The following is a 26,407-nucleotide window of genomic DNA, read 5'->3' as shown; positions in this document are numbered from 1 at the left end:
AGGTCTAGAGAAGTCTCTAAATGTCTAGAGAAGTCTATACTGGTCTAGAGAGGTCTATACTGGTCTAGAGAGGTCTCTACTGGTCTAGAGAAGTCTCTACTGGTCTAGAGAAGTCTCTGCTGGTCTAGAGAAATCTCTACTAGTCTAGAGAAGTCTATAGTGGTCTAGAGAAGTCTCTGCTGGTCTAGTGAAGTCCATAATAGTCTAGATAAGTCTCTGCTGGTCTAGTGAAGTCTCTACTGGTCTAGAGACGTCTCTGCTGGTCTAGAGAAGTCTATGCTGGTCTAGAGAAGTCTCTACTGGTCTAGAGAAGTCTCTACTGGTCTAGAGAAGTCTATAATAGTCTAGGGAAGTCTCTACTGGTCTAGTGAAGTCTATAATGGTCTAGTGAAGTCTCCACTGGTCTAGTGAAGTCTCTACTAGTCTAGTGAAGTCTCTACTGGTCTAGTGAAGTCTGTACTGGTCTAGTGAAGTCTCTACTTGTCTAGAGAAGTCTCTGCTGGTCTAGAGAAGTCTCTGCTGGTCTAGAGAAGTCTCTACTGGTCTAGGGAAGTCTATACTGGTCTAGAGAAGTCTCTACTGGTCTAGAGAAGTCTCTGCTGGTCTAGTGAAGTCTCTACTGGTCTAGAGAAGTCTCTGCTGGACTAGAGATCTCTACTGGTATAGAGAAGTCTCTACTGGTCTAGAGAAGTCTATACTGGTCTAGAGAAGTCTCTGCTGGTCTAGAGAAGTCTCTACTGGTCTAGAGAAGTCTATACTGGTCTAGAGAAGTCTCTGCTGGTCTAGAGAAGTCTCTGCTGGTCTAGAGAAGTCTCTACTGGTCTAGTGAAGTCTCTACTGGTCTAGAGAAGTCTCTACTGGTCTAGTGAAGTCTCTACTGGTCTAGAGAAGTCTCTACTGGTCTAGTGAAGTCTCTAGAGGCTCTGATTAAAACATGGAGTAGACTATAAAAACTGTAAAAACATGAAATAGAAATATGATTTATACTTATGTATGTTTTTGCTTTTTTTATCCAATTTGATGGTAATAATGATGGTAATAATAATGGTAATAGTAATGGTAATAATGATGGTAATAATGATGGTAATAATGGTGGTAATAATAATGGTAATAATGATGGTAATAATAATGGTAATAATGGTGGTAATAATAATGGTAATAATGATGGTAATAATAATGGTAATAATGATGGTAATAGTAATGGTAATAATGATGGTAATAATGATGGTGATAATGATGGTAATAATACTGGTAGTAATGATTGTAATAATAATGGTAATAATGATGGTAATAGTAATGGTAATAATGATGGTGATAATGATGGTAATAATACTGGTAGTAATGATTGTAATAATAATGGTAATAGTAATGGTAATAATAATGGTAATAATGATGTTAATAATGGTGGTAATAACAATGGTAATAATGATGGTAATAATGATGGTAATAATAATGGTAGTAATGATTGTAATGATAATGTTAATAATAATGGTAATAGTAATAATAATGGTTTAAGTAATGGTAATAATTATGGTAATAATTATGGTAATAATACTGGTAATAATAATGGTAATAATGATGGTAATAATGATGGTAATAATAATGGTAATAATAATGGTAGTAATGATTGTAATAATAATGGCAATAATGGTGGTAGGAATGGCGGTAATAATAATGGTAATAATGATGTTAATAATGGTGGTAATAATAATGTTAATAGTGATGGTGATACTGGTGGTAATAATGGTGGTAATAATAATGTTAGTAATAATGGTAATAATGGTGGTACTAATAATGGTAATAATGATGGTAATAATAATGGTAATAATAATGATACTAATGATGGTAATACTGGTGGTAATATTAATGGTAATAATGATGGTACGTGTTTTGAGTCTCTCTCTCTCTCTCTCTCTCTCCTTACTAAATGGATACATGGATGGATACATGGATGGATACATGGATGGACACATGGATGGACACATGGATGGACACATGGATGGACACATGGATGGACACATGGATGGATACATGGATGGATACATGGATGGACACATGGATGGACACATGGATGGACACATGGATGGACACATGGATGGATACATCAGACTAAATGAGGTGATGTGATTCCTGAACCGTTCCACATCTACACCAAGCACACATAAAACAGTTTACTGCTGGTTACCATTACAAACCATGGGAATGAAAACGCTAACAACCACGAGAACAAAAACACAGAAGAAATACATTTTGTAACACAACATAATACATCATTAACACAGTGGCCCTGAGTCCGGTCTGTTTACTGATAAGAGTCCTGTCTAGAGACAGCAACTGTCATTCAATACACTTCAATACAGCCACTCAGACCCAGTCCGTAGTGCTGAAAGAACACAGATCTGGACAGACAATGTCGAGGCATGATATTGATATGAGGTTGAAAAGAAGATCCAGCACACTGGTGATCTTGATGCTCCATGAGACAGAGAGAGAAACAGACAGAGAGAGATATAGAGAGAGACAGAGAGAGAGAGAGAGTGAGAGGGGGGATAGAGAGAGAGAGAGAGAGACAGAGAGAGATATAAAGAGAGAGAGAGAAAGAGAGGGAGAGAGAGAGAGAGAGAGAGAGAGAGAGATATAAAGAGAGAGAGAGAGAAAGAGATGGAGAGAGATATAGAGAGAGACAGAGAGAGAGAGAGAGTGAGAGGGGGGATAGAGAGAGAGAGAGAGAGAGAGACAGAGACAGAGAGAGATATAAAGAGAGAGAGAGAAAGAGAGGGAGAGAGAGAGAGAGAGAGAGAGAGAGATATAAAGAGAGAGAGAGAGAAAGAGATGGAGAGAGAGAGAGAGAGAGAGAGAGAGAGAGAGAGAGAGAGAGAGACAGAGAGAGATATAAAGAGAGAGAGAGAAAGAGAGGGAGAGAGAGAGAGAGAGAGAGAGAGATATAAAGAGAGAGAGAGAAAGAGATGGAGAGAGAGAGATAAAGAGAGTGAGAGGGGGGATAGAGAGAGAGAGAGGGGGATAGAGAGAGAGAGGGGGGATAGAGAGAGAGAGAGAGACAGAGAGAGATATAAAGAGAGATAAAGAGAGGGAGAGCGGGGATAGAGAGAGTGAGAGGGGGGGATAGAGAGAGAGAGAGAGAGAGAGATGAACATCAAGCATGGAACATCAAGATCACCAACGTGCTGAAATGTTATTTTCTAACCTCGGTATCCAGTTCTTCTCCATCCACCTGATAACCCTGATAGTTGTGCCACAGGAGTAACACCTGTTCAGTAGTATGTGATTGTGAGTTACCTACCGTCTGAATAGGGCAGAGAGATGCGGTACTGTCCTGCCATGAAGACCTCTCCTAGGTGGGTCAGTGTGATCTCAGTCCGTGGGTCCTCGTCTATGACCAGGCTGACTGATTGGATACAAGACCCGTCCAAATGCTGCAATTGAGACAAGATGGCCAGATAAAGAGTGGAACCTAATTGCAGCAATTCAGATACAGGGATGAGGTGAGGGGACAGATCAGGGGGGAGGGGGCAAATGGTACAAAAAATGTAATGCTCCTTTTCTAAAGACCCCCCCCCCCCCCACTGTTGTCTCTGAAAGCTAAACAGTTAGAGCTTATATCACTGATGATACGGTGTAATATATTTGTTTGAGATGGGTTTATTTCGGGAGTCTTTCTGCAAGACTGAAGCGTTTCTTAAGATCGCTCACCGCCCGGTCCATGGGGCTGTGACAGTAAGTGATCTGCTCTGTATGAATCAAGTCTTTCATTAGCGGCAGAGCAGCCGACAGACGATTTCACCTGCCCGCTTTCACACAGCTCGGTCTCTCTCTCTCCCTCTCTCTCCCTCTCTCTCCTCCTCTCACCCTCTCCCTCTCCCTCTCCCTCTCCCTCTCCCTCTCCCTAGCCCTCTCCCTCTGTCTCTCTCTCCCTCTCTCCCTCTCTCTCCTCCTCTCACCCTCTCCCTCTCTATCTCCCTCTCTCTCCCTCTCTCTCCCTCTCTCCCTCTCTCTCCCTCTCTCTCCTCCTCTCTCCCTCTCCCTCTCCCTCTCCCTCTCCCTCTCCCTCTCCCTCTCCATCTCCCTAGCCCTCTCCCTCTGTCTCTGTCTCGTCCTCCTCTCTCTTTTCCTCTCTCTCCTCCTCCCTCCTCCTCTCTCTCTCCCGCCCTCGCAAACTCTCTCTCTTTTTCTCTCTCTCTCTCCACCACCTCATGTGTTCACACAGCCTGGCCTCTCTCCATCTCTCTCTCTCTCTCTCACTCTCTTTCTCTCTCTCTCTCCCCCGCTCTCGCAAACTCTCTCTCTATCTCTCTCTCTCTATATATATTTTTTCTCTCTCTCCCCCACCTTCCCACTTCCTTCATCTCCCCTATAAAGCCATCCACAGCCCGGTTGGCCCTCTAGAATGCCTGTGTTTGACATGGTAATCTGTGGCCTGCTTGCTGCTGCGTTGAGTGTTGAGTTGAGGATGTCAGCGGCTGATGGTTGCTGGGGATTGGAGGCTTTGAGGAAGAGAAGCTGTCAGTCTTTTGTAGCGTTTCATGTTGTATCTGTCAGACATATTAGATGGTTTGATCAGGACACAAACACAGCTCCCAGAACCTTTCATCTGCCTACTCCTCACAGACATCAGGTTTCAGGAGAAAAATGCCACCAGAGAGAGAGAGAGACACAGAGACAGAGACAGAGACAGAGACAGAGACAGAGACAGAGACAGGGAGAGGGAGAGGGAGAGGGAGACAGAGGAAGAGAGAGAGAGAGAGAGAGAGAGACAGAGACAGAGACAGGGAGAGGGAGAGAGACAGAGAGAGAGACCCTTTTCCGACATAATGATGTGAACTTTAAGAAGAGCCAAATGTTTCTCTATTTTACGATCAAACCTGATTGGTCGGCTTTGTTTTCGTGTCGTCACAAGGCAGAGAAACAAATAGCGCAGCAGTTTGAAAGTCAGCTGTGACAGGCATGACATCATATCAACTGATGTCTTTTAAGTTAGAACATTTACTGAATATTGCTTAGATGTCCAACGTCAGTAGTCCGTAGTCTTAGATGTCCAACGTCAGTAGTCCGTAGTCTTAGATGTCCAACGTCAGTAGTCCGTAGTCTTAGATGTCCAACGTCAGTAGTCCGTAGTCTTAGATGTCCAACGTCAGTAGTCCGTAGTCTTAGATGTCCAACGTCAGTAGTCCGTAGTCTTAGATGTCCAACGTCAGTAGTCCGTAGTCTTAGATGTCCAACGTCAGTAGTCCGTAGTCTTAGATGTCCAACGTCAGTAGTCCGTAGTCTTAGATGTCCAACGTCAGTAGTCCGTAGTCTTAGATGTCCAACGTCAGTAGTCCGTAGTCTTATATGTCCAACGTCAGTAGTCCGTAGTCTTATATGTCCAACGTCAGTAGTCCGTAGTCTTAGATGTCCAACGTCAGTAGTCCGTAGTCTTAGATGTCCAACGTCAGTAGTCCGTAGTCTTAGATGTCCAACGTCAGTAGTCCGTAGTCTTAGATGTCCAACGTCAGTAGTCCGTAGTCTTAGATGTCCAACGTCAGTAGTCCGTAGTCTTAGATGTCCAACGTCAGTAGTCCGTAGTCTTAGATGTCCAACGTCAGTAGTCCGTAGTCTTAGATGTCCAACGTCAGTAGTCCGTAGTCTTAGATGTCCAACGTCAGTAGTCCGTAGTCTTAGATGTCCAACGTCAGTAGTCCGTAGTCTTAGATGTCCAACGTCAGTAGTCCGTAGTCTTAGATGTCCAACGTCAGTAGTCCGTAGTCTTAGATGTCCAACGTCAGTAGTCCGTAGTCATAGATGTCCAACGTCAGTAGTCCGTAGTCATAGATGTCCAACGTCAGTAGTCCGTAGTCATAGATGTCCAACGTAGTCATTTCCAATCAACTTGAAAAATACTTTTTTTATTGAGGCTTCATTTCGACAAATGTTCTATTATTTTTTATCACTTGTAGAGACTATAATGGTGTGTATCAGTCTTCTCTATGGGTTGTCTTGTAGAGACTATAACGGTGTGTATCAGTCTGCTCTATGGGTTGTCTTGTAGAGACTATAATGGTGTGTATCAGTCTTCTCTATGGGTTGTCTTGTAGAGACTATAATGTATCAGTCTTCTCTATGGGTTGTCTTGTAGAGACTATAACGGTGTGTATCAGTCTGCTCTATGGGTTGTCTTGTAGAGACTATAATGGTGTGTATCAGTCTGCTCTATGGGTTGTCTTGTAGAGACTATAATGGTGTGGATCAGTCTTCTCTATGGGTTGTCTTGTAGAGACTATAATGGTGTGTATCAGTCTTCTCTATGGGTTGTCTTGTAGAGACTATAATGGTGTGTATCAGTCTGCTCTATGGGTTGTCTTGTAGAGACTATAATGGTGTGTATCAGTCTGCTCTATGGGTTGTCTTGTAGAGACTATAATGGTGTGTATCAGTCTGCTCTATGGGTTGTCTTGTAGAGACTATAATGTATCAGTCTTCTCTATGGGTTGTCTTGTAGAGACTATAATGGTGTGTATCAGTCTGCTCTATGGGTTGTATTGTAGAGACTATAATGGTGTGTATCAGTCTGCTCTATGGGTTGTCTTGTAGAGACTATAACGGTGTGTATCAGTCTTCTCTATGGGTTGTCTTGTAGAGACTATAATGTATCAGTCTTCTCTATGGGTTGTCTTGTAGAGACTATAATGGTGTGTATCAGTCTGCTCTATGGGTTGTATTGTAGAGACTATAATGGTGTGTATCAGTCTGCTCTATGGGTTGTCTTGTAGAGACTATAATGGTGTGTATCAGTCTTCTCTATGGGTTGTCTTGTAGAGACTATAATGTATCAGTCTTCTCTATGGGTTGTCTTGTAGAGACTATAATGGTGTGTATCAGTCTGCTCTATGGGTTGTATTGTAGAGACTATAATGGTGTGTATCAGTCTGCTCTATGGGTTGTCTTGTAGAGACTATAATGGTGTGTATCAGTCTGCTCTATGGGTTGTCTTGTAGAGACTATAATGGTGTGTATCAGTCTTCTCTATGGGTTGTCTTGTAGAGACTATAATGTATCAGTCTTCTCTATGGGTTGTCTTGTAGAGACTATAATGGTGTGTATCAGTCTGCTCTATGGGTTGTATTGTAGAGACTATAATGGTGTGTATCAGTCTGCTCTATGGGTTGTCTTGTAGAGACTATAATGGTGTGTATCAGTCTGCTCTATGGGTTGTCTTGTAGAGACTATAATGGTGTGTATCAGTCTTCTCTATGGGTTGTCTTGTAGAGACTATAATGTATCAGTCTTCTCTATGGGTTGTCTTGTAGAGACTATAATGGTGTGTATCAGTCTGCTCTATGGGTTGTCTTGTAGAGACTATAATGGTGTGTATCAGTCTGCTCTATGGGTTGTCTTGTAGAGACTATAATGGTGTGTATCAGTCTGCTCTATGGGTTGTCTTGTAGAGACTATAATGTATCAGTCTTCTCTATGGGTTGTCTTGTAGAGACTATAATGGTGTGTATCAGTCTGCTCTATGGGTTGTATTGTAGAGACTATAATGGTGTGTATCAGTCTGCTCTATGGGTTGTCTTGTAGAGACTATAACGGTGTGTATCAGTCTTCTCTATGGGTTGTCTTGTAGAGACTATAATGCATCAGTCTTCTCTATGGGTTGTCTTGTAGAGACTATAATGGTGTGTATCAGTCTGCTCTATGGGTTGTATTGTAGAGACTATAATGGTGTGTATCAGTCTGCTCTATGGGTTGTCTTGTAGAGACTATAATGGTGTGTATCAGTCTTCTCTATGGGTTGTCTTGTAGAGACTATAATGTATCAGTCTTCTCTATGGGTTGTCTTGTAGAGACTATAATGGTGTGTATCAGTCTGCTCTATGGGTTGTATTGTAGAGACTATAATGGTGTGTATCAGTCTGCTCTATGGGTTGTCTTGTAGAGACTATAATGGTGTGTATCAGTCTGCTCTATGGGTTGTCTTGTAGAGACTATAATGGTGTGTATCAGTCTTCTCTATGGGTTGTCTTGTAGAGACTATAATGTATCAGTCTTCTCTATGGGTTGTCTTGTAGAGACTATAATGGTGTGTATCAGTCTGCTCTATGGGTTGTCTTGTAGAGACTATAATGGTGTGTATCAGTCTTCTCTATGGGTTGTCTTGTAGAGACTATAATGTATCAGTCTTCTCTATGGGTTGTCTTGTAGAGACTATAATGGTGTGTATCAGTCTGCTCTATGGGTTGTCTTGTAGAGACTATAATGGTGTGTATCAGTCTGCTCTATGGGTTGTCTTGTAGAGACTATAATGGTGTGTATCAGTCTTCTCTATGGGTTGTCTTGTAGAGACTATAACGGTGTGTATCAGTCTTCTCTATGGGTTGTCTTGTAGAGACTATACTGTATCAGTCTTCTCTATGGGTTGTCTTGTAGAGACTATAATGGTGTGTATCCGTCTGCTCTATGGGTTGTATTGTAGAGACTATAATGGTGTGTATCAGTCTTCTCTATGGGTTGTCTTGTAGAGACTATAATGGTGTGTATCAGTCTTCTCTATGGGTTGTCTTGTAGAGACTATAATGGTGTGTATCAGTCTGCTCTATGGGTTGTCTTGTAGAGACTATAATGTATCAGTCTTCTCTATGGGTTGTCTTGTAGAGACTATAATGGTGTGTATCAGTCTTCTCTATGGGTTGTCTTGTAGAGACTATAACGGTGTGTATCAGTCTTCTCTATGGGTTGTCTTGTAGAGACTATAATGTATCAGTCTTCTCTATGGGTTGTCTTGTAGAGACTATAATGGTGTGTATCAGTCTGCTCTATGGGTTGTATTGTAGAGACTATAATGGTGTGTATCAGTCTTCTCTATGGGTTGTCTTGTAGAGACTATAACGGTGTCTTGTAGAGACTATAATGTATCAGTCTTCTCTATGGGTTGTCTTGTAGAGACTATAATGGTGTGTATCAGTCTTCTCTATGGGTTGTCTTGTAGAGACTATAACGGTGTGTATCAGTCTTCTCTATGGTTGTCTTGTAGAGACTATAATGTATCAGTCTTCTCTATGGGTTGTCTTGTAGAGACTATAATGGTGTGTATCAGTCTGCTCTATGGGTTGTATTGTAGAGACTATAATGGTGTGTATCAGTCTGCTCTATGGGTTGTCTTGTAGAGACTATAACGGTGTGTATCAGTCTTCTCTATGGGTTGTCTTGTAGAGACTATAATGGTGTGTATCAGTCTGCTCTATGGGTTGTATTGTAGAGACTATAATGGTGTGTATCAGTCTGCTCTATGGGTTGTCTTGTAGAGACTATAATGGTGTGTATCAGTCTTCTCTATGGGTTGTCTTGTAGAGACTATAATGTATCAGTCTTCTCTATGGGTTGTCTTGTAGAGACTATAATGGTGTGTATCAGTCTGCTCTATGGGTTGTATTGTAGAGACTATAATGGTGTGTATCAGTCTGCTCTATGGGTTGTCTTGTAGAGACTATAATGGTGTGTATCAGTCTGCTCTATGGGTTGTCTTGTAGAGACTATAATGGTGTGTATCAGTCTGCTCTATGGGTTGTCTTGTAGAGACTATAATGGTGTGTATCAGTCTTCTCTATGGGTTGTCTTGTAGAGACTATAACGGTGTGTATCAGTCTTCTCTATGGGTTGTCTTGTAGAGACTATAATGTATCAGTCTTCTCTATGGGTTGTCTTGTAGAGACTATAATGGTGTGTATCAGTCTGCTCTATGGGTTGTATTGTAGAGACTATAATGGTGTGTATCAGTCTGCTCTATGGGTTGTCTTGTAGAGACTATAATGGTGTGTATCAGTCTGCTCTATGGGTTGTCTTGTAGAGACTATAATGGTGTGTATCAGTCTGCTCTATGGGTTGTCTTGTAGAGACTATAACGGTGTGTATCAGTCTTCTCTATGGGTTGTCTTGTAGAGACTATAATGTATCAGTCTTCTCTATGGGTTGTCTTGTAGAGACTATAATGTATCAGTCTTCTCTATGGGTTGTCTTGTAGAGACTATAATGGTGTGTATCAGTCTGCTCTATGGGTTGTATTGTAGAGACTATAATGGTGTGTATCAGTCTGCTCTATGGGTTGTCTTGTAGAGACTATAACGGTGTGTATCAGTCTTCTCTATGGGTTGTCTTGTAGAGACTATAATGTATCAGTCTTCTCTATGGGTTGTCTTGTAGAGACTATAATGGTGTGTATCAGTCTGCTCTATGGGTTGTATTGTAGAGACTATAATGGTGTGTATCAGTCTGCTCTATGGGTTGTTTTGTAGAGACTATAATGGTGTGTATCAGTCTTCTCTATGGGTTGTCTTGTAGAGACTATAATGTATCAGTCTTCTCTATGGGTTGTCTTGTAGAGACTATAATGGTGTGTATCAGTCTGCTCTATGGGTTGTATTGTAGAGACTATAATGGTGTGTATCAGTCTGCTCTATGGGTTGTCTTGTAGAGACTATAATGTATCAGTCTTCTCTATGGGTTGTCTTGTAGAGACTATAATGGTGTGTATCAGTCTGCTCTATGTGTTGTATTGTAGAGACTATAATGGTGTGTATCAGTCTGCTCTATGGGTTGTCTTGTAGAGACTATAATGGTGTGTATCAGTCTGCTCTATGGGTTGTCTTGTAGAGACTATAATGGTGTGTATCAGTCTGCTCTATGGGTTGTCTTGTAGAGACTATAATGGTGTGTATCAGTCTGCTCTATGGGTTGTCTTGTAGAGACTATAATGGTGTGTATCAGTCTTCTCTATGGGTTGTCTTGTAGAGACTATAACGGTGTGTATCAGTCTTCTCTATGGGTTGTCTTGTAGAGACTATAACGGTGTGTATCAGTCTTCTCTATGGGTTGTCTTGTAGAGACTATAATGTATCAGTCTTCTCTATGGGTTGTCTTGTAGAGACTATAATGGTGTACATCAGTCTGCTCTATGGGTTGTCTTGTAGAGACTATAATGGTGTGTATCAGTCTTCTCTATGGGTTGTCTTGTAGAGACTATAATGGTGTGTATCAGTCTTCTCTATAGGTTGTCTTGTAGAGACTATAATGGTGTGTATCAGTCTGCTCTATGGGTTGTCTTGTAGAGACTATAACGGTGTGTATCAGTCTTCTCTATGGGTTTTCTTGTAGAGACTATAATGGTGTGTATCAGTCTTCTCTATTGGTTGTCTTGTAGAGACTATAATGGTGTGTATCAGTCTGCTCTATGGGTTGTCTTGTAGAGACTATAATGGTGTGTATCAGTCTTCTCTATGGGTTGTCTTGTAGAGACTATAATGGTGTGTATCAGTCTGCTCTATGGGTTGTCTTGTAGAGACTATAATGGTGTGTATCAGTCTGCTCTATGGGTTGTCTTGTAGAGACTATAATGGTGTGTATCAGTCTGCTCTATGGGTTGTCTTGTAGAGACTATAATGGTGTGTATCAGTCTTCTCTATGGGTTGTCTTGTAGAGACTATAACGGTGTGTATCAGTCTTCTCTATGGGTTGTCTTGTAGAGACTATAATGTATCAGTCTTCTCTATGGGTTGTCTTGTAGAGACTATAATGGTGTGTATCAGTCTGCTCTATGGGTTGTATTGTAGAGACTATAATGGTGTGTATCAGTCTGCTCTATGGGTTGTCTTGTAGAGACTATAATGGTGTGTATCAGTCTGCTCTATGGGTTGTCTTGTAGAGACTATAATGGTGTGTATCAGTCTGCTCTATGGGTTGTCTTGTAGAGACTATAATGGTGTGTATCAGTCTTCTCTATGGGTTGTCTTGTAGAGACTATAACGGTGTGTATCAGTCTGCTCTATGGGTTGTATTGTAGAGACTATAATGGTGTGTATCAGTCTGCTCTATGGGTTGTCTTGTAGAGACTATAATGGTGTGTATCAGTCTGCTCTATGGGTTGTTTTGTAGAGACTATAATGGTGTGTATCAGTCTTCTCTATGGGTTGTCTTGTAGAGACTATAATGTATCAGTCTTCTCTATGGGTTGTCTTGTAGAGACTATAATGGTGTGTATCAGTCTGCTCTATGGGTTGTATTGTAGAGACTATGATGGTGTGTATCAGTCTGCTCTATGGGTTGTCTTGTAGAGACTATAATGTATCAGTCTTCTCTATGGGTTGTCTTGTAGAGACTATAATGGTGTGTATCAGTCTGCTCTATGGGTTGTATTGTAGAGACTATAATGGTGTGTATCAGTCTGCTCTATGGGTTGTCTTGTAGAGACTATAATGGTGTGTATCAGTCTGCTCTATGGGTTGTCTTGTAGAGACTATAATGGTGTGTATCAGTCTGCTCTATGGGTTGTCTTGTAGAGACTATAATGGTGTGTATCAGTCTTCTCTATGGGTTGTCTTGTAGAGACTATAACGGTGTGTATCAGTCTTCTCTATGGGTTGTCTTGTAGAGACTATAACGGTGTGTATCAGTCTTCTCTATGGGTTGTCTTGTAGAGACTATAATGTATCAGTCTTCTCTATGGGTTGTCTTGTAGAGACTATAACGGTGTGTATCAGTCTTCTCTATGGGTTGTCTTGTAGAGACTATAATGTATCAGTCTTCTCTATGGGTTGTCTTGTAGAGACTATAATGGTGTACATCAGTCTGCTCTATGGGTTGTCTTGTAGAGACTATAATGGTGTGTATCAGTCTTCTCTATGGGTTGTCTTGTAGAGACTATAATGGTGTGTATCAGTCTTCTCTATAGGTTGTCTTGTAGAGACTATAATGGTGTGTATCAGTCTGCTCTATGGGTTGTCTTGTAGAGACTATAACGGTGTGTATCAGTCTTCTCTATGGGTTTTCTTGTAGAGACTATAATGGTGTGTATCAGTCTTCTCTATTGGTTGTCTTGTAGAGACTATAATGGTGTGTATCAGTCTGCTCTATGGGTTGTCTTGTAGAGACTATAATGGTGTGTATCAGTCTTCTCTATGGGTTGTCTTGTAGAGACTATAATGGTGTGTATCAGTCTGCTCTATGGGTTGTATTGTAGAGACTATAATGGTGTGTATCAGTCTTCTCTATGGGTTGTCTTGTAGAGACTATAACGGTGTCTTGTAGAGACTATAATGTATCAGTCTTCTCTATGGGTTGTCTTGTAGAGACTATAATGGTGTGTATCAGTCTTCTCTATGGGTTGTCTTGTAGAGACTATAACGGTGTGTATCAGTCTTCTCTATGGGTTGTCTTGTAGAGACTATAATGTATCAGTCTTCTCTATGGGTTGTCTTGTAGAGACTATAATGGTGTGTATCAGTCTGCTCTATGGGTTGTATTGTAGAGACTATAATGGTGTGTATCAGTCTGCTCTATGGGTTGTCTTGTAGAGACTATAACGGTGTGTATCAGTCTTCTCTATGGGTTGTCTTGTAGAGACTATAATGGTGTGTATCAGTCTGCTCTATGGGTTGTATTGTAGAGACTATAATGGTGTGTATCAGTCTGCTCTATGGGTTGTATTGTAGAGACTATAATGGTGTGTATCAGTCTGCTCTATGGGTTGTCTTGTAGAGACTATAATGGTGTGTATCAGTCTTCTCTATGGGTTGTCTTGTAGAGACTATAATGTATCAGTCTTCTCTATGGGTTGTCTTGTAGAGACTATAATGGTGTGTATCAGTCTGCTCTATGGGTTGTATTGTAGAGACTATAATGGTGTGTATCAGTCTGCTCTATGGGTTGTCTTGTAGAGACTATAATGGTGTGTATCAGTCTGCTCTATGGGTTGTCTTGTAGAGACTATAATGGTGTGTATCAGTCTGCTCTATGGGTTGTCTTGTAGAGACTATAATGGTGTGTATCAGTCTTCTCTATGGGTTGTCTTGTAGAGACTATAATGTATCAGTCTTCTCTATGGGTTGTCTTGTAGAGACTATAATGGTGTGTATCAGTCTGCTCTATGGGTTGTATTGTAGAGACTATAATGGTGTGTATCAGTCTGCTCTATGGGTTGTCTTGTAGAGACTATAATGGTGTGTATCAGTCTGCTCTATGGGTTGTCTTGTAGAGACTATAATGGTGTGTATCAGTCTGCTCTATGGGTTGTCTTGTAGAGACTATAATGTATCAGTCTTCTCTATGGGTTGTCTTGTAGAGACTATAATGGTGTGTATCAGTCTGCTCTATGGGTTGTATTGTAGAGACTATAATGGTGTGTATCAGTCTGCTCTATGGGTTGTCTTGTAGAGACTATAATGGTGTGTATCAGTCTGCTCTATGGGTTGTCTTGTAGAGACTATAATGGTGTGTATCAGTCTGCTCTATGGGTTGTCTTGTAGAGACTATAACGGTGTGTATCAGTCTTCTCTATGGGTTGTCTTGTAGAGACTATAATGTATCAGTCTTCTCTATGGGTTGTCTTGTAGAGACTATAACGGTGTGTATCAGTCTTCTCTATGGGTTGTCTTGTAGAGACTATAATGTATCAGTCTTCTCTATGGGTTGTCTTGTAGAGACTATAATGGTGTGTATCAGTCTGCTCTATGGGTTGTATTGTAGAGACTATAATGGTGTGTATCAGTCTGCTCTATGGGTTGTCTTGTAGAGACTATAACGGTGTGTATCAGTCTTCTCTATGGGTTGTCTTGTAGAGACTATAATGTATCAGTCTTCGCTATGGGTTGTCTTGTAGAGACTATAATGGTGTGTATCAGTCTGCTCTATGGGTTTTATTGTAGAGACTATAATTGTGTGTATCAGTCTGCTCTATGGGTTGTCTTGTAGAGACTATAATGTATCAGTCTTCTCTATGGGTTGTCTTGTAGAGACTATAATGGTGTGTATCAGTCTGCTCTATGGGTTGTTTTGTAGAGACTATAATGGTGTGTATCAGTCTTCTCTATGGGTTGTCTTGTAGAGACTATAATGGTGTGTATCAGTCTTCTCTATGGGTTGTCTTGTAGAGACTATAATGTATCAGTCTTCTCTATGGGTTGTCTTGTAGAGACTATAACGGTGTGTATCAGTCTTCTCTATGGGTTGTCTTGTAGAGACTATAATGTATCAGTCTTCTCTATGGGTTGTCTTGTAGAGACTATAATGGTGTGTATCAGTCTGCTCTATGGGTTGTATTGTAGAGACTATAATGGTGTGTATCAGTCTGCTCTATGGGTTGTATTGTAGAGACTATAATGGTGTGTATCAGTCTGCTCTATGGGTTGTCTTGTAGAGACTATAATGGTGTGTATCAGTCTTCTCTATGGGTTGTCTTGTAGAGACTATAACGGTGTCTTGTAGAGACTATAATGTATCAGTCTTCTCTATGGGTTGTCTTGTAGAGACTATAATGGTGTGTATCAGTCTTCTCTATGGGTTGTCTTGTAGAGACTATAACGGTGTGTATCAGTCTTCTCTATGGGTTTGTCTTGTAGAGACTATAATGTATCAGTCTTCTCTATGGGTTGTATTGTAGAGACTATAATGGTGTGTATCAGTCTGCTCTATGGGTTGTCTTGTAGAGACTATAATGGTGTGTATCAGTCTGCTCTATGGGTTGTCTTGTAGAGACTATAATGGTGTGTATCAGTCTGCTCTATGGGTTGTCTTGTAGAGACTATAATGGTGTGTATCAGTCTTCTCTATGGGTTGTCTTGTAGAGACTATAACGGTGTGTATCAGTCTTCTCTATGGGTTGTCTTGTAGAGACTATAATGTATCAGTCCTTCTCTATGGGTTGTCTTGTAGAGACTATAATGGTGTGTATCAGTCTGCTCTATGGGTTGTATTGTAGAGACTATAATGGTGTGTATCAGTCTGCTCTATGGGTTGTCTTGTAGAGACTATAATGGTGTGTATCAGTCTGCTCTATGGGTTGTCTTGTAGAGACTATAATGGTGTGTATCAGTCTGCTCTATGGGTTGTCTTGTAGAGACTATAATGTATCAGTCTTCTCTATGGGTTGTCTTGTAGAGACTATAATGGTGTGTATCAGTCTGCTCTATGGGTTGTATTGTAGAGACTATAATGGTGTGTATCAGTCTGCTCTATGGGTTGTCTTGTAGAGACTATAATGGTGTGTATCAGTCTGCTCTATGGGTTGTCTTGTAGAGACTATAATGGTGTGTATCAGTCTGCTCTATGGGTTGTCTTGTAGAGACTATAACGGTGTGTATCAGTCTTCTCTATGGGTTGTCTTGTAGAGACTATAATGTATCAGTCTTCTCTATGGGTTGTCTTGTAGAGACTATAACGGTGTGTATCAGTCTTCTCTATGGGTTGTCTTGTAGAGACTATAATGTATCAGTCTTCTCTATGGGTTGTCTTGTAGAGACTATAATGGTGTGTATCAGTCTGCTCTATGGGTTGTATTGTAGAGACTATAATGGTGTGTATCAGTCTGCTCTATGGGTTGTCTTGTAGAGACTATAACGGTGTGTATCAGTCTTCTCTATGGGTTGTCTTGTAGAGACTATAATGTATCAGTCTTCGCTATGGGTTGTCTTGTAGAGACTATAATGGTGTGTATCAGTCTGCTCTATGGGTTTTATTGTAGAGACTATAATTGTGTGTATCAGTCTGCTCTATGGGTTGTCTTGTAGAGACTATAATGTATCAGTCTTCTCTATGGGTTGTCTTGTAGAGACTATAATGGTGTGTATCAGTCTGCTCTATGGGTTGTTTTGTAGAGACTATAATGGTGTGTATCAGTCTTCTCTATGGGTTGTCTTGTAGAGACTATAATGGTGTGTATCAGTCTTCTCTATGGGTTGTCTTGTAGAGACTATAATGTATCAGTCTTCTCTATGGGTTGTCTTGTAGAGACTATAACGGTGTGTATCAGTCTTCTCTATGGGTTGTCTTGTAGAGACTATAATGTATCAGTCTTCTCTATGGGTTGTCTTGTAGAGACTATAATGGTGTGTATCAGTCTGCTCTATGGGTTGTATTGTAGAGACTATAATGGTGTGTATCAGTCTGCTCTATGGGTTGTATTGTAGAGACTATAATGGTGTGTATCAGTCTGCTCTATGGGTTGTCTTGTAGAGACTATAATGGTGTGTATCAGTCTTCTCTATGGGTTGTCTTGTAGAGACTATAACGGTGTCTTGTAGAGACTATAATGTATCAGTCTTCTCTATGGGTTGTCTGTAGAGACTATAATGGTGTGTATCAGTCTTCTCTATGGGTTGTCTTGTAGAGACTATAACGGTGTGTATCAGTCTTCTCTATGGGTTGTCTTGTAGAGACTATAATGTATCAGTCTTCTCTATGGGTTGTCTTGTAGAGACTATAATGGTGTGTATCAGTCTGCTCTATGGGTTGTATTGTAAGACTATAATGGTGTGTATCAGTCTGCTCTATGGGTTGTCTTGTAGAGACTATAACGGTGTGTATCAGTCTTCTCTATGGGTTGTCTTGTAGAGACTATAATGGTGTGTATCAGTCTGCTCTATGGGTTGTATTGTAGAGACTATAATGGTGTGTATCAGTCTGCTCTATGGGTTGTATTGTAGAGACTATAATGGTGTGTATCAGTCTGCTCTATGGGTTGTCTTGTAGAGACTATAATGGTGTGTATCAGTCTTCTCTATGGGTTGTCTTGTAGAGACTATAATGTATCAGTCTTCTCTATGGGTTGTCTTGTAGAGACTATAATGGTGTGTATCAGTCTGCTCTATGGGTTGTATTGTAGAGACTATAATGGTGTGTATCAGTCTGCTCTATGGGTTGTCTTGTAGAGACTATAATGGTGTGTATCAGTCTGCTCTATGGGTTGTCTTGTAGAGACTATAATGGTGTGTATCAGTCTGCTCTATGGGTTGTCTTGTAGAGACTATAATGGTGTGTATCAGTCTTCTCTATGGGTTGTCTTGTAGAGACTATAATGGTGTGTATCAGTCTGCTCTATGGGTTGTCTTGTAGAGACTATAATGGTGTGTATCAGTCTGCTCTATGGGTTGTCTTGTAGAGACTATAATGGTGTGTATCAGTCTGCTCTATGGGTTGTCTTGTAGAGACTATAATGTATCAGTCTTCTCTATGGGTTGTCTTGTAGAGACTATAATGGTGTGTATCAGTCTGCTCTATGGGTTGTATTGTAGAGACTATAATGGTGTGTATCAGTCCTGCTCTATGGGTTGTCTTGTAGAGACTATAATGGTGTGTATCAGTCTGCTCTATGGGTTGTCTTGTAGAGACTATAATGGTGTGTATCAGTCTGCTCTATGGGTTGTCTTGTAGAGACTATAACGGTGTGTATCAGTCTTCTCTATGGGTTGTCTTGTAGAGACTATAATGTATCAGTCTTCTCTATGGGTTGTCTTGTAGAGACTATAACGGTGTGTATCAGTCTTCTCTATGGGTTGTCTTGTAGAGACTATAATGTATCAGTCTTCTCTATGGGTTGTCTTGTAGAGACTATAATGGTGTGTATCAGTCTGCTCTATGGGTTGTATTGTAGAGACTATAATGGTGTGTATCAGTCTGCTCTATGGGTTGTCTTGTAGAGACTATAACGGTGTGTATCAGTCTTCTCTATGGGTTGTCTTGTAGAGACTATAATGTATCAGTCTTCGCTATGGTTGTCTTGTAGAGACTATAATGGTGTGTATCAGTCTGCTCTATGGGTTTTATTGTAGAGACTATAATTGTGTGTATCAGTCTGCTCTATGGGTTGTCTTGTAGAGACTATAATGTATCAGTCTTCTCTATGGGTTGTCTTGTAGAGACTATAATGGTGTGTATCAGTCTGCTCTATGGGTTGTATTGTAGAGACTATAATGGTGTGTATCAGTCTGCTCTATGGGTTGTTTTGTAGAGACTATAATGGTGTGTATCAGTCTTCTCTATGGGTTGTCTTGTAGAGACTATAATGGTGTGTATCAGTCTTCTCTATGGGGTTGTCTTGTAGAGACTATAATGTATCAGTCTTCTCTATGGGTTGTCTTGTAGAGACTATAACGGTGTGTATCAGTCTTCTCTATGGGTTGTCTTGTAGAGACTATAATGTATCAGTCTTCTCTATGGGTTGTCTTGTAGAGACTATAATGGTGTGTATCAGTCTGCTCTATGGGTTGTATTGTAGAGACTATAATGGTGTGTATCAGTCTGCTCTATGGGTTGTTTTGTAGAGACTATAATGGTGTGTATCAGTCTTCTCTATGGGTTGTCTTGTAGAGACTATAATGTATCAGTCTTCTCTATGGGTTGTCTTGTAGAGACTATAATGGTGTGTATCAGTCTGCTCTATGGGTTGTATTGTAGAGACTATAATGGTGTGTATCAGTCTGCTCTATGGGTTGTCTTGTAGAGACTATAATGTATCAGTCTTCTCTATGGGTTGTCTTGTAGAGACTATAATGGTGTGTATCAGTCTGCTCTATGGGTTGTATTGTAGAGACTATAATGGTGTGTATCAGTCCTGCTCTATGGGTTGTCTTGTAGAGACTATAATGGTGTGTATTAGTCTGCTCTATGGGTTGTCTTGTAGAGACTATAATGGTGTGTATCAGTCTTCTCTATGGGTTGTCTTGTAGAGACTATAACGGTGTGTATCAGTCTTCTCTATGGGTTGTCTTGTAGAGACTATAACGGTGTGTATCAGTCTTCTCTATGGGTTGTCTTGTAGAGACTATAATGTATCAGTCTTCTCTATGGGTTGTCTTGTAGAGACTATAACGGTGTGTATCAGTCTTCTCTATGGGTTGTCTTGTAGAGACTATAATGGTGTGTATCAGTCTTCTCTATGGGTTGTCTTGTAGAGACTATAATGTATCAGTCTTCTCTATGGGTTGTCTTGTAGAGACTATAATGGTGTGTATCAGTCTGCTCTATGGGTTGTCTTGTAGAGACTATAATGGTGTGTATCAGTCTGCTCTATGGGTTGTCTTGTAGAGACTATAATGGTGTGTATCAGTCTTCTCTATGGGTTGTCTTGTAGAGACTATAATGTATCAGTCTGCTCTATGGGTTGTCTTGTAGAGACTATAATGTATCAGTCTGCTCTATGGGTTGTCTTGTAGATACTATAATGTATCAGTCTGCTCTATGGGTTGTCTTGTAGAGACTATAATGGTGTGTATCAGTCTTCTCTATGGGTTGTCTTGTAGAGACTATAATGGTGTGTATCAGTCTTCTCTATGGGTTGTCTTGTAGAGACTATAACGGTGTGTATCAGTCTTCTCTATGGGTTGTCTTGTAGAGACTATAATGGTGTGCATCAGTCTTCTCTATGGGTTGTCTTGTAGAGACTATAATGGTGTGTATCAGTCTTCTCTATGGGTTGTCTTGTAGAGACTATAATGGTGTGCATCAGTCTTCTCTATGGGTTGTCTTGTAGAGACTATAACGGTGTGTATCAGTCTTCTCTATGGGTTGTATTGTAGAGACTATAACGGTGTGTATCAGTCTTCTCTATGGGTTGTCTTGTAGAGACTATAATGTATCAGTCTTCTCTATGGGTTGTCTTGTAGAGACTATAATGGTGTGTATCAGTCTGCTCTATGGGTTGTATTGTAGAGACTATAATGGTGTGTATCAGTCTGCTCTATGGGTTGTCTTGTAGAGACTATAATGGTGTGTATCAGTCTGCTCTATGGGTTGTCTTGTAGAGACTATAATGGTGTGTATCAGTCTGCTCTATGGGTTGTCTTGTAGAGACTATAATGTATCAGTCTGCTCTATGGGTTGTCTTGTAGAGACTATAATGGTGTGTATCAGTCTGCTCTATGGGTTGTCTTGTAGAGACTATAATGGTGTGTATCAGTCTGCTCTATGGGTTGTCTTGTAGAGACTATAATGGTGTGTATCAGTCTTCTCTATGGGTTGTCTTGTAGAGACTATAACGGTGTGTATCAGTCTTCTCTATGGGTTGTCTTGTAGAGACTATAACGGTGTGTATCAGTCTTCTCTATGGGTTGTCTTGTAGAGACTATAATGGTGTGTATCAGTCTTCTCTATGGGTTGTATTGTAGAGACTATAATGGTGTGTATCAGTCTGCTCTATGGGTTGTCTTGTAGAGACTATAATGGTGTGTATCAGTCTGCTCTATGGGTTGTCTTGTAGAGACTATAATGGTGTGTATCAGTCTGCTCTATGGGTTGTATTGTAGAGACCTATAATGGTGTGTATCAGTCTGCTCTATGGGTTGTCTTGTAAGAGACTATAATGGTGTGTATCAGTCTGCTCTATGGGTTGTCTTGTAGAGACTATAATGGTGTGTATCAGTCTGCTCTATGGGTTGTCTTGTAGAGACTATAATGGTGTGTATCAGTCTGCTCTATGGGTTGTCTTGTAGAGACTATAATGGTGTGTATCAGTCTTCTCTATGGGTTGTCTTGTAGAGACTATAATGTATCAGTCTGCTCTATGGGTTGTCTTGTAGAGACTATAATGTATCAGTCTGCTCTATGGGTTGTCTTGTAGATACTATAATGTATCAGTCTGCTCTATGGGTTGTCTTGTAGAGACTATAATGGTGTGTATCAGTCTTCTCTATGGGTTGTCTTGTAGAGACTATAATGGTGTGTATCAGTCTTCTCTATGGGTTGTCTTGTAGAGACTATAACGGTGTGTATCAGTCTTCTCTATGGGTTGTCTTGTAGAGACTATAATGGTGTGCATCAGTCTTCTCTATGGGTTGTCTTGTAGAGACTATAACGGTGTGTATCAGTCTTCTCTATGGGTTGTCTTGTAGAGACTATAATGGTGTGCATCAGTCTTCTCTATGGGGTTGTCTTGTAGAGACTATAATGGTGTGTATCAGTCTTCTCTATGGGTTGTCTTGTAGAGACTATAATGGTGTGTATCAGTCTTCTCTATGGGTTGTCTTGTAGAGACTATAATGGTGTGTATCAGTCTGCTCTATGGGTTGTTCTTGTAGAGACGATAATGGTGTGTATCAGTCTTCTCTATGGGTTTGTCTTGTAGAGACTATAATGGTGTGTATCAGTCTTCTCTATGGGTTGTCTTGTAGAGACTATAATGGTGTGTATCAGTCTGCTCTATGGGTTGTCTTGTAGAGACTATAATGGTGTGTATCAGTCTTCTCTATGGGTTGTCTTGTAGAGACTATAATGGTGTGTATCAGTCTTCTCTATGGGTTGTCTTGTAGAGACTATAATGGTGTGTATCAGTCTTCTCTATGGGTTGTGTTGTCTTGTAGAGACTATAATGGTGTGTATCAGTGTTCTCTATGGGTTGTCTTGTAGAGACTATAATGTTGTGTATCAGTTTCTCTATAGGTTGTCTTGTAGAGACTATAATGGTGTGTATCAGTCTTCTCTATAGGTTGTCTTGTAGAGACTATAATGGTGTGTAATCAGTCTTCTCTATGGGTTGTCTTGTAGAGACTATAATGGTGTGTAATCAGTCTTCTCTATGGGTTGTCTTGTAGAGACTATAATGAATCAGTCTTCTATATGGGTTGTCTTGTAGAGACTATAATGTAATCGGGTCGTCTCTATGGGTTGTCTTGTAGAGACTATAATGGTGTGTATCGTCGTCCTCTATGGAGTTGTCTTGTAGAGACTATAATGGTGTGTATCAGTCTTCTCTATGGGTTTGTCTTGTAGAGACTATAATGTATCAGTTCTTCTATATGGGTTGTCTTGTAGAGACTATAATGTATCAGTCTTCTATATGGGTTGTCTTGTAGAGACTATAATGGTGTGTATCAGTCTTCTCTATGGGTTGTCTTGTAGAGACGATAATGGTGTGTATCAGTCTTCTCTATGGGTTGTCTTGTAGAGACTATAATGGTGTGTATCAGTCTTCTCTATGGGTTGTCCTTGTAGAGACTATATAGATCAGTCTTCTATATGGGTGTCTTGTAGAGACTATAATGTATCGTCGTCCTCTATGGGTTGTCTTGTAGAGACTATAATGGTGTGTATCAGTCTCCTCTATGGGTTGTCTTGTAGAGACTATAATGGTGTGTATCAGTCTTCTCTATGGGTTGTCTTGTAGAGCACTATAATGTATCAGTCTTCTATATGGGTTGTCTTGTAGAGACTATAATGTATCAGTCTTCTATATGGGTTGTCTTGTAGAGACTATAATGGTGTGTATCAGTCTTTCTCTATGGTTGTCTTTGTAGAGACGATAATGGTGTGTATCAGTCTTCTCTATGGGTTGTCTTGTAGAGACTATAATGGTGTGTTCAGTCTTCTCTATGGGTTTAACAACATATTGAGGGTTGAAAGGTATCTTTATTAAACTTACGGTCCACACGGGGTATTCTGAATGGTGACAGTGAACTTCCCTGAGTTACGACTCTTAGCCAGGACATACTGACAGGGAAGCTGGGAAGGTGAACCCCTGCCGTCAAAACGAGTGGAAGAACATGTCCCAGTCACAGAGCACTCTCCTGAGAGAGAGAGAGAGATAAGAGAGAGAGAGGGAGGGAGGGAGGGAGAGAGAGAGAGAGAGAGAGAGAGAGAGAGGGAGGCAGAGAGAGAGAGATAGAAGAGGGAGAAGAGGAGGGAGAGAGACGAGACAGACGAGAGGAGGGAGAGAGAGGGGAGAGAGAGAGAGGGGAGAGAGAGAGAGAGGAGAGAGAAGGATGAGAGAGAGAGAGAGAGAGAGAGAGAGAGAGGAGAGAGAGAGAGAGAGAGTGAGAGTGAGAGAGAGAGAGAGAGAGAGAGAGAGAGGGGAGGAGAGAGGGAGAGAGAGGGAGAGGAGAGAAGGGAGAGAGTGAGAGAGATAGAGAGAGAGAGAGAGAGAGAGAGAGAGATAGTGAGAGAGAGAGAGAGAGAGAGGGAGAGAGAGAGAGAGAGAGGGGAGAGAGAGAGAGAGAGAGAGAGAGAAGAGGAGAAAGCACATCAAGTGACAGACACTGCAGTCTGCATTCAAATAGAACAAAACTGTATTTAGTTAAATACAAAAAAGCCTTAGCAGCCCTTTCTCATATACCACATGCATAATGTCTAGATGAGATGAGATTGTACCTGATGAATCACCAAGGGGAAATTAGTTTGACATAGTCTATAGTACAAAGTAAAGATGTGAACCTGGGCAGCTGTACTCTGTGCAGTTCCACACTCCCCCCACACACGGTGCTGAAAGAGAGAGAAGAAACGGGGAGACGTGATCACAAGTGTACTATGGGTACATGAAAGACTGTCCTAATCACCAAAGACCTCTGGGAAATAAACGTCAGTCATCATAGTCACATGACTTAATCCTGGTTGGATCTGAGATGCCTGGGATTGAAAGGAAACGAAGAAGACAGAAGGGGACAATATTTTGATGTAGGAGCCTAAATATAAATGGTTCCATAGGTGTACTGGGTTCTGATGTCATGTTTGGGTTAGAACATCAATCCTAACCAACAAACATCAAAACATTACATCCACTTACAACTGGAGAAGGTGATATGAGAGGACCATAAGAGATGATAGAGAGATGAGATCATAGAGAGATGATATGAGATGATAGAGAGGAGAGATGATAGAGAGGAGAGATGATAGAGAGATGAGATGATAGAGGAGAGATGATAGAGAGATGATAGAGAGATGAGATGATAGAGAGATGAGATCATAGAGAGATGATAATGAGATGATAGAGAGATGATAGAGAGATGAGATGATAGAGAGATGAGATCATAGAGAGATGATAATGAGATGATAGAGAGGAGAGATCATAGAGAGGAGAGATGATAGAGAGGAGAGATGATAGAGAGATGAGATGATAGAGAGATGATATGATAGAGAGGAGAGATGATAGAGAGATGATATGAGAGATGATAGAGAGGAGAGATGATAGAGAGATGATAGAGAGGAGAGATGATAGAGAGATGAGATGATAGAGAGATGATATGATAGAGAGGAGAGATGATAGAGAGATGATATGAGAGATGATAGAGAGGAGAGATGATAGAGAGATGATTGAGAGGAGAGATGATAGAGAGATGAATTGAGAGATGAGATAGAGATGATGGAAGATTATAGAGAGATGAGATCATAGAGAGATGATAATGAGATGATAGAGAGGAGAGATGATAGAGAGATGAGATGATAGAGAGATGATATGATAGAGACATGAGATGATAGAGAGATGATATGATAGAGATGATAGAGAGGAGTGATGATAGAGAGGAGAGATGATAGAGAGATGATATGATAGAGAGATGATAGAGAGATGATGGAGAGATCATAGAGAGATGATAGAGAGATGATATGATAGAGAAATGAGATGATTGAGAGATGAGATCATAGCGAGATCATAGAGAGATGAGATGATAGAGAGATGAGATGATAGATTCAATGAAAGAGAGATGAGATGATAGAGAGAGGAGATGATAGCGAGAAGATAGAGAGATGAGATGATAGAGAGATGATATAGAGATGAGAGAGAGATTATAGAGAGAGTAGATGGTAGAGAGATGAGATGATAGAGAGATGAGATCATAGAGAGATGTCCTACCAGTTGTTACACTCCTCCTGAACGGTCTGTCCAGAGGGGTAGACCATGCCGTGGTATTCACAGGGACAGTCTGAGGCCTTCACACAACTTCCCTCCTCATAGATCAGGTCTGGGAGAGAGACATTCAGACAGAGAGAGGAATAGGAGACAGACAGAGAATTCAGTTAGTCTAGACATTGAGAGATGGGTTGGAATATGGGTCTCTAATAGGTCTAACTCAGGGAGGGGGATATGGGTCTCTAGGTCTAACTCAGGGAGGGGGATATGGGTCTCTAGGTCTAACTCAGGGAGGGGAATATGGGTCTCTAATAGGTCTAACTCAGGGAGGGGAATATGGGTCTCTAATAGGTCTAACTCAGGGAGGGGAATATGGGTCTCTAATAGGTCTAACTCAGGGAGGGGGATATGGGTCTCTAATAGGTCTAACTCAGGGAGGGGGATATGGGTCTCTAGGTCTAACTCAGGGAGGGGAATATGGGTCTCTAATAGGTCTAACTCAGGGAGGGGGATATGGGTCTCTAATAGGTCTAACTCAGGGAGGGGAGTATGGGTCTCTAATAGGTCTAACTCAGGGAGGGGAATATGGGTCTCTAATAGGTCTAACTCAGGGAGGGGGGATATGGGTCTCTAATAGGTCTAACTCAGGGAGGGGATATGGGTTCTCTAATAGGTCTAACTCAGGGAGGGGGGATATGGGTCTCTAGGTCTAACTCAGGGAGGGGGGATATGGGTCTCTAGGTCTAACTCGGGGAGGGGGGATATGGGTCTCTAATAGGTCTAACTCAGGGAGGGGGATATGGGTCTCTAATAGGTCTAACTCAGGGAGGGGGGATATGGGTCTCTAGGTCTACTCAGGGAGGGGAATATGGGTCTCTAATAGGTCTAACTCAGGGAGGGGGATATGGGTCTCTAGGTCTAACTCAGGGAGGGGGATATGGGTCTCTAGGTCTAACTCAGGGAGGGGGGATATGGGTCTCCAATAGGTCTAACTCAGGGAGGGGGATATGGGTCTCTAATAGGTCTAACTCAGGG

The 26,407-nt window shown here is 41.1% G+C and overlaps 1 protein-coding gene across 1 annotated transcript in view; it reads right to left on the bottom strand.

The window, feature by feature from the left end:
- Positions 1-26,407, bottom strand: part of LOC109886615 (otogelin-like) — a 146,547-nt gene that overhangs the window by 97,655 nt on the left and 22,485 nt on the right. Inside the window, 3 exon segments of the mRNA XM_031812411.1 lie at positions 3,302-3,434; positions 23,170-23,269; positions 25,376-25,484. Of these exon segments, the coding sequence (XP_031668271.1) occupies positions 3,302-3,434; positions 23,170-23,269; positions 25,376-25,484 (342 nt within the window).

This window comes from Oncorhynchus kisutch, unplaced genomic scaffold, assembly GCF_002021735.2.
Source record: "Oncorhynchus kisutch isolate 150728-3 unplaced genomic scaffold, Okis_V2 Okis03b-Okis08b_hom, whole genome shotgun sequence".
Lineage (NCBI taxonomy): Eukaryota > Metazoa > Chordata > Actinopteri > Salmoniformes > Salmonidae > Oncorhynchus > Oncorhynchus kisutch.
The sequence above is the reverse complement of the archived record's forward strand: the minus strand, read 5'-3'. Positions and strand labels throughout refer to the sequence as shown.